Source organism: Muntiacus reevesi, chromosome 5 (genome assembly GCF_963930625.1).
Source record: "Muntiacus reevesi chromosome 5, mMunRee1.1, whole genome shotgun sequence".
Classification (NCBI taxonomy): Eukaryota; Metazoa; Chordata; class Mammalia; order Artiodactyla; family Cervidae; genus Muntiacus; species Muntiacus reevesi.
The window spans coordinates 105,985,802-106,006,007 of NC_089253.1; the positions used below are offsets into that span (position 1 = coordinate 105,985,802).

Consider the following 20,206-nt stretch of genomic DNA (forward strand, 5'->3'; position numbering starts at 1 on the left):
ATCATGTTCATGTGAGCTATTGCCCCACCTCACTAGAATATTAGTTTTATGGGGACAGGTATTTTTGTCTGCTTTGTACACTGATAAATTCCAAGCACTCAGAACAGTTACTGCATATAAGAGGCTCTCAAGAACAATTTATTGATAAATGAATCACACATTCTGCTATACTTACAGAGTATACACTGAGAGGACAAGAGACAAAATTCTGCAGTCAGAAAAGGTTTCAGAGAAAAGAAAGCATTTAAATTGGATGAGCACACTTAAAATGGATTTTGCACTGATGACAGGCGAATGACAGACTGTCAAAATGCAAGGATATGTCTATGACATGTGATTCATCTGTACTGGAGAGGAACTCCATCAAACTCAAAGGAGGATTTTTAAAGGCAAGTCAGCCTCTTAAAACCATGTTATTTGACAAAAGGAGAAAAGAGAATGAGACCTTCAGCAAAATTTTATGAAAACTTAAACCATATACACATGCCAAACAATACTGTACATTTCTCAAATATACAAAATAATAAATACAGGAAGACAATCATTTCTGAGGCCAAAGTGCAAAAAGAACCACAACTTGGAAAACAATCCTTTTTATTCTCCAATCCCCTTCTTCCCATCTCTGGTTTTTACAGTCTTTTTGGTCAAGTCAAACGATCTTATTTCCTTCCTTTCTTCTTTCTTCCCACTCACTCTTTTGTTCTCACAGAACTAAGGGTCAGTTTCCTGTACAATCTGCTTGCACAGGATATCCACTTAAACACCATCCCACCTACTAGCACCAAACAAAAGAGGAAATTTTCCAAAGACAAGAAACATCCTAACATTTTCTTGAGAATGAACATGTTTTAAATCATAAGGAGTTAAAGAGCTAAATGGAGGCAAGAGCTAAATGGAGGTGAAAAAGCTAAGGCATAAAAGACAAAAAGGGGAGGGGGGCCTATAGGAAGAAAGTGCCACAGTGTTATCTAGTACATCCAGCCTATGCGCCTTTCCTCGTCAGCTTAAGACAGACAAATCTGGATGATTCAGATGTACCGCATCTGCCCAAATACAAGTGCGCAGGCTGGGAATGTTTTATTTTTTAACAATGTTAAGTGACTACTATATATAAGGTACCTTAGACAGTGAGTTATCCTTCATTAATCACTATTATGGAGGCACATCATGGACTCACAATGAGGCAACAGAAGACTAATTTTTACTTATGGAATACAGAACTCAGAAATAGGTCCCAGCAGAAATACATTATGACTATTAAGAAAAGGCCATTTTTTTTCTACTGATATGTCTGTAGGATACAATAAAAATAAAGTAAAACTGGAAAGAGCAGCTTGTACAGAAAATTATCAGGATTAAACAAGACTCAAACTCAAATTCACAGCTAATTCCTAAATTTAATGTTTAATTTTATTAAAAAAACACTTTCACCAATTAGTCATTCAATAAATTTTATCAGTTTAAGTAGAAATTTGTCAGTTATTAATTGGAGAAATAAAAAATTTCAGTTTAGCGCATTTCCAGGCATTTTTATGAACACTTACCTTGCCAGAATTCTACTTTGTCTGACTGCATATTCTTAAAAACTAATACCATTTTTTTTTGTGTGCCATGCCAAATGGCTTGAAGGATCTTAGTTCCCCAAGCAGGAGTTAAACCCAGATGGGCCCACGGAAGTGAAAGTATGGCGTCTAACCACTAAACCACCAGGCAAATCCCTAAGGAAGATAATACTTTTTAATACTTCTTTTAAAAACTACGTAGGGAAAAAAAAAAACTATGTAGGGTAGTTGGATAAATCATTGAATTGTTCTCAATATCAAGCCATACATAACTTAATACTACAAAATACTACACATTATTCGTTTATTCATTTATTCTTTCATTACTAAGGCCCTAACAGGGAAAAAATACTTGAAGCTTCATGGCCAAGAATAAAGATGTCAACAACAATAGCAGTACAAATTTTTTGGAATCTTGTTCATGCTTGATTACTGTGGTTATCTACCCTCCCCCAAATGATCACCCGTTATCATACCTGTCAAGTTGGGGAGAGCCGTTTCTGAGGCCTCACTGCATAGACAGCAAAGCGATGTGTCTTGATCTCTGCCATAACAATTAGGTGGAAGCAGAACTGTCCCAAAGACCATTTCTCTGCCCAGAAGCACGAAAGTTTAACTGTTCTATGTACAGAGGAAGTCTTGGAATTCTACTCTCTGACAAGCAATACCACATGCATGTGACACTTATTCATGTACTGAGTGGCCAGAGGGAACCAACGGCAGGGTAACATTTACAAATCCAAAGTGGGTGGAGAGTTACCTAAAGGGAAATGTCCAGTAACCAGCAAAACACTGAGTCAGAATGGAGTTACTTCAAACCCTCTGGAACATTTAGAAAAACTAAATAAGTAAAAACCAATACACATGAGTAACAAATGATAAAATACACAGGCGTCAGTGCATGTAGATGGGATTTCATTCCTAGGTGATGATGAAGTGAGACTGTAGAGAAGTTTCCTTGGAGAAAACGTGTTTACAATAAAACATCAAATACACTTTTAAGAGAGGAAACGCCTAACAAGAGTCATCTTCTGCATCACTTAAAGTAGTACAAGAAACCACAAATTCAAAGTTAAAGAAATAGTTACACTCTGATTCATAAGCAGAGAAGCCAGGAAATGACGACCTTCAGTAAAATTTTGGCTCTATTGCTTCATAACGGTTAAAAACATGGCATGATAGCACTGAAAACTTAAAAGGTTTTGAAAGTAAAAGCCTAATCTTTGTTAATATATAGGAACAAAGTTAAATAAAACTCAAGAGCCTTATAAAAATGAAACTAGTGAAATCTACCAATGATGGATGATTTTAGTGATATAACCTACAAAAATAATTCTAGAATGTCTGTTATACAAATATTTGTTAAGTAGCTGTTATGTACCAGACACTGTGCTAGGTTCCAGGTCAACAAAAGTAACAGGGTAAAATTATTGATAGTAAAACTGATACAACCTTCAATAAAGATTTACAAAAGTTATAATGCAAGCTTAAAAAAAGAATGACTCTGGTGTAGGTAATAATTAACAGTTTTAAAAAAAAAACAAAGCTTAAAGAAACTCAAAGAAAAACTTAAACAAAACTTAACTTTAAATAAACTCAAATTAACCTTTCATGAAACCAGTACTGTTAACATCATGAGGAAAGTAAGAGTTAGATGACTAACGGGTTACCTCAAATTAATGACTCAGAATTTCAAATACCAGGTTGAATTTCTCCTTCCCTAAATTACAAAAAATAAAAGGGAAAGGAGCTCTATAATTCATATTCTATAGATATCTATATGCTATACCACATGATTTACTATTTAATCAGTAAATCTGCTATTTAAATTACCAATAATAAATAGTTACATTTTTAATCCTCCTATATTGTAACCAGGAGTACAGAGGATGAATGAATAAACAAAATATGGTACACACAATGGAATTTATTCAACCATAAAAAGGAATACAATTTTTATATATGCTACAATATAGATGGGCCTTGAAAACATTATGCTAAGTGAAATAAGTCAGACACAGAAGGACAATCCCACTTACATGAAATATGTAGAAGCTATTCTAGCTCTGGAAATCTAGTTTTGCACTTGGGTAGCTATGTAACACTGAATGTACTTAAGGCTAGTAAACTGTATACCTTAAAATAGTATAAAAAGTAAGTTTTATGCTATGTATATTTTCTAATTAAAGTTTTTAAAGTAAAAAACTAAGTATTTGACTTCCCTAACGGTCCAGTGGTCAAGAATCCACCTGCCAATGCAGGGAACATGGGTTTGATGCCTGGTGCGGGAAGGTTCCACATGTCGAGGAGCAACTGAGCCCATGAGCCACAATTACTGAAGCCCGCACACCCTAGGGCCTGTGCTCCGCCACAGAAGAAGCCGCCACAACGAGAAGCCGGTGCACTGCAACTAGAGAGCAGCTCCCACTTGCCGTTACTAGAGAAAAGCGCATGAGCAGCGAGGAAGAGCCTGTGTGCTGCAAAGGCCCAGCACAGCTACAAATAAATTAGTATTTCTTCAAAATTTATAAATTTTAAGTACTGACTCTCCAAAGAACTCTGTTATGTAGGCTGTATCTATCATTATCTACCATATTTGAAATTAAAACAGAGAAATTGTAATATTAATTTCAAAATAATAAACTCATGTTAACATTTTATTAAAAATAACTACTCTTGAAAAGAATTAAGAGGTAATAGTAACACTGTCATTTTTTGCAAATATTTTTAATATCTATCTTGCTGCTGCTGCTTAAAACAAGATAAATGAACCTTCATTCTGCATTTGATCCACTGTGATGTTACTTATGTTGAAGTATATGAAAATCTAACTGTGCACAGATACGGAAGTATAAAAGGAAAAGATATTTTAACAATCTTTCAGATGATGATGGATATTCTTCCCTGATACTACACCAAAACTCAACAAATAGGAACTCTTTAAATGTAACTGTATACTGAAATCTGAAACCAACCAAATAAAATTTTTACAATCTGTCAAACTAAAATTTATTGTTTTATTTTGTACTTGAAATAAGTCTATCTTGTACTCTGCATTTTTTAACATCATGTATTGATCATCTGGAAATATCCACTAAATGTTGGTATATTCCATTATGTAACTTTGATACATCCTGTTCATTACTATCACCATCAATCTCATCACAAAAGTTTTGAGCACCAAGTAAGTTCTCACAATCACAATGATGGTTACTAATTTTATAAAATTCTAATTTTTGAGAGCCCAAATTCTACCATTTCCAACAGTCCCTATTTTCTTTGAAATAGCAAATTTACTTCATTCACTTTCGAGAAAATGTCTACCAAATCCTAATTCTGAATGGTTTGTCATTCAATCTTTTAAGTGAAAACAGTGTTCCCAGAAAAAAGCAGCCAGTTCAGTTAGAAACAAAACACAGCTGGACATGGGTCTCTAAAAACAGCCACAGCATCCTGGTGAGCAACAGAGGTGCTCTCTGCATCCTTTCCATTTTGTCACACAGAAGACTAAAAAGACATGTAGCTGAGAAGCAAGATTTTTTTATAATCATTTTTACTGCCTCATCAAGGAAATTCTTAGCGCGAGTGTGGCGGTGACAATGCAGTGGTAGCTAGGCGCAGTTTACTGTCACTACCCTAACTTCTTCTATTAAGGACCAAGCAGGTTTATCAACAGTGCTTTGGCACCATCAGTGCAAGTGTCAACAGAGGGATCTGTTGAACACAATCAAATTTTGACAACTGCTGCTACAAGGATATCCACATGAGCTAATCTGCTTCATTTTATTTTCAATTTTTCAGTTCTGCTTTATACATTTTATTTCATTACATAAAATATTTACATGGTTCTAAAGCTGAATCTACAGAATGAGGCACCCTTCCCTCTATCCTAGTCACTCCTTCCTTAGTCAGTCAGTTCAGTACCTCAGTCGTGTCCGACTCTTTGCGATCCCATCAATCACAGCGCACCAGTCCTCCCTGTCCATCACCAACTCCCGGAGTCTACTCAAACTCATGCCTATCGAGTTGGTGATGCCATCCAGCCATCTCATCCTCTGTCGTCCCCTTCTCCTCCTGCCCCCAACCCCTCCAAGCATCAGGGTCTTTTCCAATGAGTCAACTCTTCGCATCAGGTGGCCAAAGTATTGGAGTTTCAGCTTCAGCATCAGTCCTTCCAATGAACACCCAGGACTGATCTCCTTGCAGTCCAAGGGACTCTCAAGAGTCTTCTCCAATACCACAGTTCAAAAGCATCAATTTTTTGGCGCTCAGCTTTCCTCACAGTCCAACTCTCACATCCATACATGACCACTGGAAAAACCACAGCCTTGACTAGATGGAACTTTGTTGGCAAAGTAATGTCACTGCTTTTTATTATGCTACCAAGGTTGGTCATAACCTTCCTTCCAAGGAGCAAGCGTCTTTTAATTTCATGGCTGCAGTCACCATCTGCAGTGATTTTGGAGCCTAAAAAAATAAAGTCTGACACTGTTTCCACTGTCTCCCTATCTACTTCCCATGAAGTGATGGGGCCAGACGCCATGATCTTAGTTTTCTGAATGTTGAGCTTTAAGCCAACTTTTCACTCTCCTCTTTCACGTTCATCAAGAGGCTTTTTAGTTCCTCTTCACTTTCTGCCATAGGGGTGGTGTCATCTGCATATCTGAGGTTATAGATATTTCTCCCAGAAATCTTGATTCCAGCTTGTGCTTCTTCCATCCCAGCGTTTCTCATGATATACTCCGCATATAAGTTAAACAAGCAGGGTGACAATACACAGCCTTGACATACTCCTTTTCCTATTTGTAACCAGTCTGTTGTTCCATGTCCAATTCTAACTGTTGCTTCCTGACCTGCATACAGGTTTCTCAAGAAGCACGTCAGGTGGTCTGGTATTCCCATCTCTTTCAGAATTTTCCACAGTTTATTGTGATCCACACAGTTGAAGGCTTTGGCATAGTCAGTAAAGCAGAAATAGATGTTTTTCTGGAACTCTCTTGCTTTTTCAATGATCCAGAGGATGTTGGCAATTTGATCTCCGGCTCCTCTGCCTTTCCTAAAACCAGCTTGAACATCTGGAAGGTTTCCTTCCTTAGAGGAAACCTAAATTGATATGCTTTATTCTTATACTGTTTTAATGTAAATGGATACATGCTCACATCCCCACCCTTCTTCTTAAACAGTAGGATATTTCATACTCTTTCTCCACTCTGCTCTTCTCACTTAACTGTAAGATCACGCCACAGTGTCACATAGAAATAGTTCTTTTCCTACATACAGCTGCATAATATTTCATGCCAAATGCCACACTCTTAAATGAGGACAACTGAGAATAAACAGTAAGTTTTTAAACTCTGGATCATGAATGTGAAAAAAATGCCAATTAAGTGGTTCATTCATGAAGTTGGAAAAAAAATAATCAGTGCTGTTTATGTTGTTCAGTTCCTAATTAGCAACTAGATATCTCCATTTATGTTATAAACTTACACACACAAATACAAATCAACAAATATTTTTTGCTAAAGCATGTCGACCCCCCTCTAAATTGCACTATACAATACTGAATAAGGGACCCCTAAAAAAATTCTCAATAATTCAACACTTTTCTACAAAAGCAACTATTGTCAGACAATAAGTAATTTCTATTTATTATTTGTGGGTAAGAAAAGAATAGCTACAATGACAGGACATTCAGGAGCTTACATTAACCCTTACATTAAATATTGCTTGTCTGTAGTGACACAGCTCAAAGGAAAAAGGAAAAGAGAAAAGCCTACACAACTACAATAAAAATTAGGCAAGGCTCATCAAGTCATTAAGGGCACTGAAAGGATATCCAAACAGCTCTGTGGGGAATGAATTTAAATGACAACAGCCATCTAAGTTAGAAAACTATAAAAATTAACAAAAGATACTCTAAAAGTATTTTTTTTAAATTCTTTCATTCTATGCTGCTTTTAATGACCTAAGCCATCTAATACCACCTTTAACATTTTAGAGAATAAATAAAATGAAAGTGCACATGAAAAAATAATCACCAAAAAATGATAAATGAAAACCAATAATACTAAACACAACAAGCAACAAAATTATTAGTATTATGTGTTCTTTTAAAAATGTTTTCAGTTTATAAAAGTGATATGTAAAAAAAAAAAAAAAAAAAGTGATATGTACTCATTGAAAATCTGAGAACTATATATAGACAGTAACACTACCCACTCTGTATCCACACTTAATAAATTGTTAAAATGTTGGCTCTTTTAATCTATATCATTTCATTCATCCAATTATTTATTTATTGAGTGGATATTGATGTGCAAAGTATCTACTAGGCAGGACACATCAGGTGCTAGGCCAGAAGTAAAGTTCATTAAGAGACAAATGTAAGAGACTGAAGTAAGGTGGGGAGTTTCACTACTTCACTGCAGGATCACACTTACAAGAGAACTGGAATATTGACAACTTTGAATTTCAAACCTTCAAGGCTAAAAAGAAATGAAAAAACATTATCTCAAGTGCTGAGAGAAAAAAGCTGTCATCCCAAAATTTCATAACCACAGAAAATATTCAGAAATTGAGATGAAATAAAGACTTCTCAGTTGAAGGGAAGAACTCATGACCAGCAGACCTCCTCTAAAAGAACTGTTAAAAGAAGCTCTTCAGACAGAATGGAAATACCAGAAGGAAACTATTCATTAGGAATAAATAAAGAGAAATGAAAATAGTAAATAGCATATAGACTACTCTTCTCGAGTTCTTTAAAATATGCTTGATGGTTAGAAGCAAAAAGTGTTAACATCATTACAGGGACTTTTCAATCCATGTAAATATAACAACTGTAACATAAAGAGGGAAGAGAAAACTGTATGAAAGAAAGGCTTCCATATTTTACTTGAGGTGGTAAAATGATGACTCTAAGTAGAGTGTGAAAAGTTCAATATGTATACTGAAATCCCTACGGCAACCACTAGAAAACCTATACAAAGAGATATAGCCAAAAACACAACAGATAAAAAAGCAAAACTAAAAAAAAAAGTGTTAATAATCCAAGAGGGCAAGAAAAGGGAAACAGAGGAACGAACAAAAAAAATAAAAATGGCAGACCTAAATCCACATATTAATAATTACATTATATGACAACAACCTAAACACAGATATATGATCCAGCTACAGGTAACTCATTTCAAATATAATCATATAAGTAGGTTAAATGAGCTTCAGCATCAGCCCTTCCAATGAATATTCAGGGTTGACTTCCTTTACGACTGACTGGCTTGATCTCTGTGCTGTCCAAAAGACTCTCAAGAGTCTTCTCCAGCACCATAATTCAAAAACATCAATTCTTCAGTGCTCAGCCTTCTTTATGATCCAACTCTCACATCCATCCATACATGACAACTGGAAAAATCATAGCTTTGACTAGACAGACCTTTGTCGGCAAAGTGATGTCTCTGCTTTCTAATACACCGTCTAGGTTTGTCATAGCTTGCCTTCCAAGAAACAAGCATCTTTTTAATTTCATGGCACCATCCACAGTGATTTTGGAGCCCAAGAAAATAAAATCTGTCACTACTTCCACTTTTTCCCCTTTTAAGACAGGGGTACTTTCACTAATATTTCAGGATCTAATGGCAGTCCTTAAAATGTGTTCAATTCCATTATTATTGAGATAAAGAAACAAAAATATGTAGAAACTAGATGATCTCTAAAGTGGCCATATCGTGCCTGTTATTAACTCTCAACCTCCCAACAGAGCAGCTAACTAACATTCTAAGAAGAGCATCAATTTCACACTATACTACTTTACTCTCAGCACTCACATCTTTACCTTTCCTTTTGTGACGTCAAGTCTTTAGGAATAAATACTGGCCTCTGATTACAAAAAGACTACAATCCCTAATGTTAACAAGCTTTTTGTTTTTTAAACCCAAGACTTCAGACTCTGTATTATGAAACCCTGTGCTCTGCCAGTTAAAAAGTAAGGTGTCCTTCATTAAGTTATTTAAATATCTTACAATTTTCATCTGTAAAACAGGAAAATAATGGCAAGTACACTACAGCATCCTTAAATAAGATTAAATGCATGTAAAGTGCTTAGTGAACTTGACACCATAATTTAAAATTTTAGTTCCTCTGTAGTCTAAAAGTGGTGCCTTCCTTGAAAATAAATTCATTGAAAGAATAAATGTGTTGAGCTCAAGCAGGAAGATTTGCATGACTAACAAGAAGTCAAAGGTACAGAAATAAAAATAAACAACTGATGAGCCCCTAAACTTGTACAAGGTTAACTCTCTTTAGGTCAGTAAGTAATCCCTGATAGCTCAGCTGGTAAAGAATCCACCTGCAATGCAGGAGACTCCGGTTCGATTCCTGGGTTGGGAAGATCCTCTGGAGAAGGGATAGGCTACTCACTCTGGTATTCTTGGGCTTCCCTGGTGGCTCAGCTGGTAAAGAATCTGCCCACAATGCAGGAGAGCTGGGTTCGAACCCTGGGTTGGGAAGATCCCCTGGAGAAGGGAAAGGCTACCCACTCCAGTATTCTGGCCTGGAGAATTCCATGGACTACATATATAGTCCATGGGTTTGCAAAGAGTCAAGACATGACTGAGCAACTGTCACCCAAAATAATGTTTATAACTCTACTGCATTACAATTACATGGATTTTTATCATTGGTAATATTTTTTAATGAATGAGGCAATTTATAACCCAGCATCATTGGTTCTAATGCTTCTTCTTGGCAGATGCTGCTTGTCCAGTGGTTTTGTCCCAATCTGTCACTGAAGTGTCGGTTTTCAGCCCCCATCTTGGTCCTTTTTTGCCATCTTCAGCCCCTCCAGGGCTTGGAGGACCCAATGGGCCATGTTCCTGAAGCTTTCACTGAAGCAGCTTGGCTGGGCATGATACGGTATCTGACAGTCCCCCCTCGCCCTCAGATCTTGGTCATGAGCCAACCCCACCTCCACCCCAGAGGTACAGGTACCACGCTGTGGAAGCAGTTCATGGGTAGAAACCAGTTCTCATTGTAGGGAGTGACCTCTTTATGCTTGGCCAGTGTGATGGTGTCCACCCATTCAAGGACTTGCAGCTTTCCAGACTTCTTAAGGCCACCAGAACTCTGATAAAACACTGCTGGTTCACATCTTTTACAGTAACTCCAGGCATCCTGCGGCCTCTATGCAGCCAGCCAGGAGAAAGCCATCACTGATACTGTTATCTGGGAGGGAGGAAAAATTGTTCGACACAGAAAAATACAAACTACTACTCCCTACAAGTCTGACTCCAGTCCCACCTGACTCAAAGGCAGGGATTATATGTCTGACTCATACCCATTTTCCTAGAATATATATTTAATATCTGCTGATATATCATTTTTTCCTAATTACAGAAGCAATACTTGCCCATTTTCTAGAATCCAAAATGCACAGTAAGGAAGACAATTAAAAGCAATCAGGATCTGATCACCCAGAAATAAATACTGATAATATTCTTCATACATTTATATCCAGTTTATCTCATTCTTACACATGTTCTCTAACACATGCTCGTATCAATTTTTAGCCTTGACATTAAAATTAATATACAACCTACCAATTCCTATAACTTAAGATTTGGAACTTGGCAATAGGAAGAATTTAGTTTGTAAATTTGTTTATTAGGACGTGTGCAAGTTTGATCTATATCATTTAGATTTTTCTTCTACGTATTCAGATTCCTAAGATTCAAGATTTATAAAAGCTACATGCTTTATTGACTGATTTCTCTATGCCAGGTCTCTAGTTGCTGCAAGTGTGATCAAGTTCCTTAACCAGGGATCGAACCTGGGCCCCCTGCATTGGAAGGCTGGAGTCTTAGCATACTGGACCACCAGCGAAGTCCCACGAAACGCTTTGTAGAAAAAAATTCAAAGCAACTTTATCAATAGGTAAATAGTTTCTATACCTTTATAAAGGATAAACAATTTCAATTTTCAAGGATGAGCAAAATTTAAAATGAAACACGTTATAATCCATTCTTAAGGCATTTTATTCATTTTGTGGGCAAAATATCAACTACCCAAAAGTAAAAATAGTTATCATATCATCTTAAAACCAAATAGCAAAGTTTTCAAAGCCTATTTCAGAAATTAATGAGCTTATAATTTTATTTTTAAATGTCATACTTAATTATGTATTGGTCTCTATGCAAGAGATGTTGAGGTCTCCTCTCTCCCTTCACAGATCTTCATTTTCCTCACAAAACAGAATTCAAATCTTGACTATCAACTTCACCTTCAAGGAAATGAAGTACTTGCTATCAGTTCAGTTCAGGTGCTCTGTCATGTCCGACTCTTTGCGATCCCATGGGCTGCAGCCAGCACACCAGGCTTCCCTGTCCATCACCAACTCCCGGAGCTTGCTCAAACTCAGGTCCATCCAGTCGGTGATGCTGTCCAATGATCTCAACCTCTGTCGTCCCCTTCTCCTCCTGCCTTCAATCTTTCCCAGCATCAGGGTCTTTTCAAATGAGTCAGTTCTTCACATCAGGTGGTCGAAAGTACTGGAATTTCAGCTTCAGCATCAGTCCTTCCAGTGAATATTCAGGACTGATTTCCTCTGGGATGGACTGGTTTGATCTCCTTGCAGCCCAAGGAACTCTCAAGAGTCTTCTCCAACACCACAGTTCAAAAGTATCAATTCTTCGGCACTCAGTTTTCTCTATAACCCAGCTCTCACATTCATACATGACTACTGGAAAAACCATAGCTTTGACTAGACAGACCTTTGTCAGCAAAGTAACGTCTCTGCTTTTTAATATGCTGCCTAGGTTGGTCATAGTTTTTTCTTTCATGAAGCAAGCATCCTTTAATTTCATGGCTGCAGACACCACCTGTACTGATTTTGGAGTCCAAAAAAATTGCCAAAACCTTGCCCAAAAAACTTGCTATAATTTATTATATTCAGAGATTTTGATTGGGCCACATTTTCTCTATCTACTGTATTTTTCTCCTATTTTTTTATTAAAAGGTATGGTCTTTTCCTGCAACTATGGAGGTATGATCTACAGTTTGGTCCTAGCTAACTATTTCTTCAATGGGCTTGAGGGCAAAACTCTTTCTAATAACAGAAAGTGTATCTTGTCTTGCTTAATTAGTTCCACATGCAGATGTCATTCCTGGAAGAGAATTCTTTCAAGAGAGTTTAAAGGAGTGATATAAGTGGAACTCAGGGATTGTATTGTCTCTAAGAGAACTCTTTAATATCTCCCTAATAGCATCCCCTTCTCAATATTTCTCTTTATCATTTGACCTTTTTTTGAAGGTATAGTTGTTGTGAGATGGTATTAAGGTATTTGCATTTGGGAGAGAGTCACCCAGTCATTTGCAGATAAGATTCTTTAAACAGATACCTGTGTGCATTCAACAATATGATCACTAATATTTCTCTGTAATAATAACTGTACCGTGCACATAGCAGGCACTCAAGTATTTTTTAATTAATGTTCAAAACTCCCACCAGCATGTTTTCCATGCAAATTTAAAATGACTCAAAGCAATTCTAGCTCTCTTTATAGTATGATTATAATAATAGCTACCATTTATGCAACACACATTATAAATTAGGCACTTTTACACACCTTAATTGATATTTTACAATTTATATTAACTATAGCCCTGAAGGACAGGTTTTTGTTATCACCAATGTACAAATGCTCAGAAATGCCAAGTATCTTATTCAAGCTCCAAAGCAAGCGGGTGAAGCCAGGACTTGAAAGTGTAGGTCTTGGGGATTCTCTGGTGGTCCAGTGGTTAAGACTCTGAGCTCTCAATGGAGGGATCATGGGTTTGATCCCTGGTTGGGGAACTAGGATCCCACATGCTGTGTGTCTAATAAATAAAAAATAAAGCAATTTAAAAAAGAAAGTGTAGGTCTTATATAACTCCAAAGCCCATGCTCCTTTTACTATTTGAGGCTGCCTCAATAGAGAGTGGTACAAAAACAACTGAGAAATGTTTTTTTTCTTACCTTCTGGAGAAGAGTTTTAACACAGTCAGACTCCCCAAGCAAAATGACCTCAACTCATCTATCTATACATAGAATGACATTTAAAATCAAACCTAAGAGATGAATCAGAATGACATACATGTGCTTACCAACCACTCTACTCCAACAAAAGAAACTGGAAATTTCTGGAATTTACTTCCAGCAGCAGAGCAATTACAAATTTTTCCACAGTCAAGGCACAATAACTCAAAGAACAGTTTAAAAAATCTGTATAAGTCATGCCAGAACTCAAAATGCATTAAAAAAAGATAACCTTTTCTCTAATTAACTAACAACTTTCATTTCTTCTTTGAACAATCTTATATTTAGACCAAAACAGACTGTCTTTACTTCCGATTTGTCCTCAAATATGAAAGAATGAGCTGAACAAAAGTTTTTCCTTAACTAAGTACAGCTCATCTCACAAACATCCCAAACAACAACAACAACAACAAAATTGTGTATGTCGGTATCATTAGGAAATATTTCTTCGAGCTCTAAAGGTCCTCTAACCTTACCGTTTAGGACACTTGTCACTGCCCTGCAGATAACCTGGTATGTTATCCTTCCATGTGATGTTAAAAATCAAAAAAGCTGACTTCTCCTCTTTCAGACTGGTGGAGCTAGTTTTCCAATGTCTGTGAAGAAGCGTGTGTATGTGTATATACTACACTCCCTACACTTGAGTCCTGGCTGCAAGCTATTTCCTGCTGGCTGAACTCAGATATTTCCAACGGCCTTAACTAAAAGGAACAAAGACCTTATTCATTATCCTTATTTCAGCAGCACTGGCTGTCCAAAGCAATAGAACTCTCCCTAAAGCATGAATGATTAGAGGTAAGAAGGGAAAAAACATACTTCAAGTTACAAAGTTCTTTTGGTTTAGGACTCATATTAATAAATAAATACATATATATATATTTGTTCAATAATCTATAAAAACATACTCAGAATTCAATCCCTATGATTTCATTGCTAAACTCTCCAGCTTAAAACAAGATATCAATGAAATTACAAAATAACTGAAAATTTTTAATGATAATCTTAGTTAATAAAGCTCTCTATTAAAGTTATTTTTACTAGAAGATCTGTCTGAAAATATACAGTACTATAAGTACTACATTAATACTACGTATTACATGACTGTTTACTATGACTCAAACTTCATTTTTTTTTTTCAAACTTCATTCTTATCACTAGCTCAATTTACAACAGGGTGTAGCAAAAAACTCTGCTTTAACACCACCACCATCACTACCAATAAGGTCCTTCCAGGTTACAAGATCAAAGATCAGGTGAGAGCTGCAGGGGAAAAAGGAAGAAAGAGGAGGGGGGGAAAGGGAAAGAGGGGAGGAAGAGCAGAAAAGAGGGAAAAAGAAAACTTTAGAGGTACCCAAAAGATAAAACATGTACTTCTTACAAGCAGGAGCTAGCAGCATTTTTTCACCAGAACACCGGACCAGGTCAAGAGTAGTGGCTTTGTGTATTTAAATTAACCTGAAAGTATGACTAATATCAAATTCCCCTGATCAGTTCTGCTAGATTTCCACTAATTCTATCTTGATGGTAGAAGCACAGAATATCGTGCTCACTAATAACATTTATGGGCCTCCCTGGTAGTCCAGTAGTAAAGAATTCACCTGCCAATGCAGGAGACACAGGTTTGATCCCTAGGTGGGAAGATTCTCTGGAGAAAGAAATGGCAACCCATTCCAGTATTTTTACCTGGAGAATCCAATCGACAGAGGAGCCTGGCAGGTTACATACAGCCCATAGGATCACGAAGGGTCATACATGACTTAGTGACTGAACAACATTTATAGGATAGATTGAGGAAGAATACAAATCAGATATCAAATATTTTCTAAATGCTGAGTCAAACTGTGAGAAAAAGAAATAAAGGACAGGAAAGAATAAGAGGCTGAAAAAAGCAATGTTACACCAAATCCACAGAAACAAAACTTAAATTCTGGACTTTTGAGCACCACATCATTTAGGAGCAATTTAGAAAATAGAGAATAGGAGAAAATTAACATCTAACAGTTGATGAATACTTGCTTATCTAAGTCAACCACTTACATCTATTACCACTAATCCTCATCTTAACTCTGATAGAAATATTCAATTTCTCAGGTAAACAGACCACATAATGCAAACTATAGCATTTTTAATTTTAATGTATGACTATACTCAAAGAGACAACTTTGGAGTGAGATTGAAATTCTACCTCTGGCACTTATGAGCCTGGAAACTGAACAATTATTAACTCTGGAAACAAATAAACCCACCCTATTTACAGCAACAACAACAAGAAGCAACACTTAGAACTGGACATGGAACAACAGACTGGTTCCAAATAGAAAAGGAGTACGTCAAGGCTGTATATTGTCACCCTGCTTCTTTAACTTATATGCAGAGTACATCATGAGAAACGCCAGGCTGGATGAAGCACAAGCTGGAATCAAGATTACCAGGAGAAATATCAATAACCTCAGATACACAGATGACACCACCCTTATGGCAGAAAGCGAAGAGGAAGTGAAGAGCCTCTTGAGGAAAGTGAAAGAGGAGAGTGAAAAAGCTGGCTTAAAGCTCAACATTCAGAAAACTAAAATTATGGCATCTGGTCCCATCACTTCATGGTAAATAGATGGGGAAACAATGGAAACAGTGACACAGTTAATTTTCTTGGGCTCCAAAATCACTGCAGATGGTGATTGCAGCTATGAAATTAAAAGACGCTTGTTGTTGTAAGAAAAGCTATGACCAAGCTAGATGGTATATTAAAAAGCAAAGACATTACTTTACCAACAGAGGTCCATCTAGTCAAAGCTATGGTTTTTCCAGTAGTCGTGTATGGATGTGAGAGTTGGACCATAAAGAAAGCTCAGTGCCGAAAAATTGATACTTTTGAACTGTGGTGTTGGAGAAGACTCTTGAGAGGCCCTTGGACTGCAAGATCAAACCAGTCAATCCTTAAGGAGATCAGTCCGGAACATTCATTGGATGGTCTGATGCTGCAGTTCCAACACTCTGGCCACTTGATGCAAAGAACTGACTCATTGGAAAAAACCCTGATGCTGGGAGAGACTGAAGGCAGCAGGAGAAGGGGACGACAGAGGATGAGATGGTTGTATGGCATCAGTAACCCGACAGACACGAGTTTGATCAGGCTCCAGGAGCTGGTGGTGGACAGGGAGGCCTGGTGTGCTGCAGTCCCTGGGGTCGCAGAGAGTCAGGCACGACTGAGTGAACTGACTGAGCGCACCGGGAAGAGTGCAGACTCTCCGTGTGAATACTGGTTCTGCACTTCACTGTGTGACCTTCGTCAAGCTAACACTTCTGTCCCTGTTTCCGCATCCAAAAAGGAAAGCATGATAGTACCTATTCTTACAGAAGTGGCAGAAGAATTAAATGCTATTGTATATAAAGTTGCTAAAAGTGTCTCATACAAAATAAGAGCTATATAAAAAGTTAGTCATTTGGTTGATGAAGATGAAAATGCTGATTAGAAGGAATGTATACCAAGCCCTATTTTCAGACCTTAGCAATGAAGTTTCTGCCTTTTCTATCAGACTATACTGAATGCTGCAATGAAAACTGGTTTCATCCTTTAATGTGGTTAAAATGCATACTCTAAGGGCAGATAATCTCTTTTTAGCCGTGATCCTTAGAACCTGATGTCCAAGACCAATTAATTTTCCAATACATACTAATACTCTGCTAACTTCTTTTCTTCTCACAACTAAAGTAACAGATGGTGTAACAGGAACAGAGCGCATGAAGACTATCACATCTTGCTGGTGAAGGAGTGGTAAGTAGTCCTAGACAAGATAGTGACTCAAATGTACTAACAGATTGTTTCATAAATTATCAGCAACAGCTGTTTATAATGGGATTTCTGATTCAGATGATTTCTTGATCTTCTCCCTATGTGTTTAAGAGATCAGTCTGTTTAAGAAAGAGGCCAGACTTCCCACTAAAATCTGGAAGAAGAAAAAGATGTCCACTCTCACCACTTCTATTCGACATAGTATTGGAAGTCCTAGCCATGGTAATCAAACAAGAAAAAGAAATAAAAGGTATCCAAATTGGAAGGGAAGAGGCAAAATTGTCATTTTATGCAGATGACATACTTTATATAGAAAACCCTAAAGACTTCATACAAAAACTACAAGAACTAATAAATTAATTCAGCAAGGTAGCAGAATACAAGATTAACATACAGAAAGTGGCTGTGTTTCTTTACATTAACAATGAAATATCAGGAAAAAAAAAACTAAAAACAAAATCCCTTTTACAATTAAATAAAAAAAATTTAAATATCCAGGAACCAACCTGACCAAAGTGGTGAAAGACTTATATGCTGTATAAAACACTGATAAAAGAAAATGAAGATGAGTCAAAAATGGAAAGGCATCCCATGCTCTGAGATTGGAAGAATATTGTTAAAATGGCCATACTACTCAAAGCAATCTATAGATTTAATGTAATCCCTATCAAATTGCCCATGACATATTTCACAGAACTAAGACAAATAATATTAAAATTTATACGGCACCACAAATGACCCAAAATTGCCAAAGTAATCCTGAGGGAAAAGAACAAAGCTGAGGCATAACCCTCCCAGACCTCAGACAACACTACAAAGCTACAATAGTCAAAACAGCATGATATTGGCATGAAAACAGACACACAGATCAATGGAACGTAACAGAGACCCTGGAAATAAACTCACACACCTAAAATCAATCTTTAACAAAAGAGGCAAGAATATACAATGATGAAAAGGTGGTCTCTTTGGCAATTGGAGTTGGGAAAGCTAAACGGACATATGTAAATCAATGAAGACAGAACACCCCCTCATACCATATGTAAGAATAAACTCAAAATGGCTTAAAGACAAATATAAGACAAGATGCCATAAAACTCCTAGAAGAGACCATAGATAAACTTTATCCGACATAAATCATAGCAATGTTTTCTTAGGTCAGTCTCCCAAGTCAGAAGTAGTAAAAGCAAAAATAAATGCAACCTAATCAAACTTAAACAGCAAAGGGAAACTATAAACAAAAAGACAACCTATGTAGTGGGAGAAAATATTTGCAAGCAATGGGGCCAACAAAGGATTTAACTTCCAAAATATACAAACAACTCAAATAGGTCAATATCAAAAAACAAACAACCCAATCAAAAAACGGACAGAAGACCTAAACAGACATTTCTTCAAAGAAGACAGATAGTTATAGATACATGAAAAGATGCTCAACACTGCTAATTATTAGAGAAATGCAAATCAAAACCACAATGAGGTATCACCTCACACCAGTCAGAATGCCCATCATTAAACAGTCTACCAAAAAAAAAAAAATCTACAAATAATAAAAGCTGGAGAGGGTGTGGAGGAAAGGGAACCCTTCTACACTGTTGGTGGGAATGTAAATTGATGCAGCCAATATGGAGAACACTATGGAGGTTTCTTAAAAGACTAAAAATATAGCTACCATATGATCCAGCAACCCCACTTCTAGGCACATATCTGCAGGAAACTAATTCCAAAGATACAGGCACCCCAAAGTTCACAACAGCACTATTTACAATAGACAAGACATGGAAGCAACCTAACTGTCCATCAACAGATGAATGGATAAAGAAGACGGGATATTGAAAACAGCAAAATAATGCCTTTTGCAGTAATATGGATTGACCTAGAGATTATCATACTAAATGAAGTAAGTCAGACAGAGAAAAACACCAAATCATATCACTTATATGTGGAATACAAAAAAAATCGAAACATGTGTATTATCTAGGGTGAAACAGATTACCAGTCCAGGTTGGATGCATGAAGCAAGTGCTCGGGCCTGGTGCACTGGGAAGATCCAGAGGGATTGGGCAGAGAGGGAGGTGGGAGGGGGGATCGGGATGGGGAATACATGTAAATTCATGGCTAATTCATGTTAATGACAAAAACCACTACAATATTGTAAAGTAATTAGCCTCCAACTAATAAAGAAAATGATACACATGAACTTATTTACAAAACAGAAACAGACTCTCAGAAAGCAAAGTTATGGCTACCAACAGGGAAGGGGGCAGAATATATTAGGAGCATGGTATTAACAGATACACACTACTATACATGAAATAGATAAACAAGGTCCTACTGTATAGCATAGGGAATTACACTAAAGTATCTTGTAATAACCTATTATGGAAAAGAATCTGAAAATATATATGAATATATACACACACACATATATTGATATATACATACACAAAGACAGAATCACTTTGCTATATATCAGGAATTAACACACCACTTTAAATAATCTATATTTCAAAAATATGGTGGGAACTCTGCCTATCCCTCCAAAATTTGTCATTTTAGATTGTTTTTCTGAGTATCATAACCTTGCAGTCTTCCCGGAATTACATTTGTACCAACCTAATATTTAAAAGTCAACTGCATAATGATAGAGAACAGACCAGTGGTTGCCAGGGTACAGGACTGGAAGAAAGGCGTGACTACAGAGAGATTTCAAAAAACTTTCTTGTGCAATGATGTAATTGTTCTAATTATTGGATTACACAAATCTGCAGAGGTTAAAATCACAGAACT

The 20,206-nt window shown here is 36.8% G+C and overlaps 1 protein-coding gene and 1 pseudogene across 6 annotated transcripts in view; both read right to left on the bottom strand.

Annotated features, from left to right (window-relative positions):
• ABL2 (ABL proto-oncogene 2, non-receptor tyrosine kinase) overlaps positions 1 to 20,206 on the bottom strand; it is a 98,097-nt gene that overhangs the window by 29,123 nt on the left and 48,768 nt on the right. For 4 of the 6 annotated variants that reach the window (XM_065936135.1, XM_065936132.1, XM_065936134.1 and 1 more), the window contains exon 1: positions 2,039 to 2,243. The exons of the other annotated variants lie outside the window; for them this stretch is intronic. In XM_065936135.1, coding sequence (XP_065792207.1) covers positions 2,039 to 2,150 — 112 coding nt within the window. In that variant the 5' untranslated portion in view covers positions 2,151 to 2,243. Of the gene's footprint in view, positions 1 to 2,038; positions 2,244 to 20,206 lie in introns of those variants that run through there. 6 annotated transcript variants of the gene reach the window in all.
• LOC136168278 (small ribosomal subunit protein eS19 pseudogene) lies at positions 10,286 to 10,726 on the bottom strand (annotated as a pseudogene).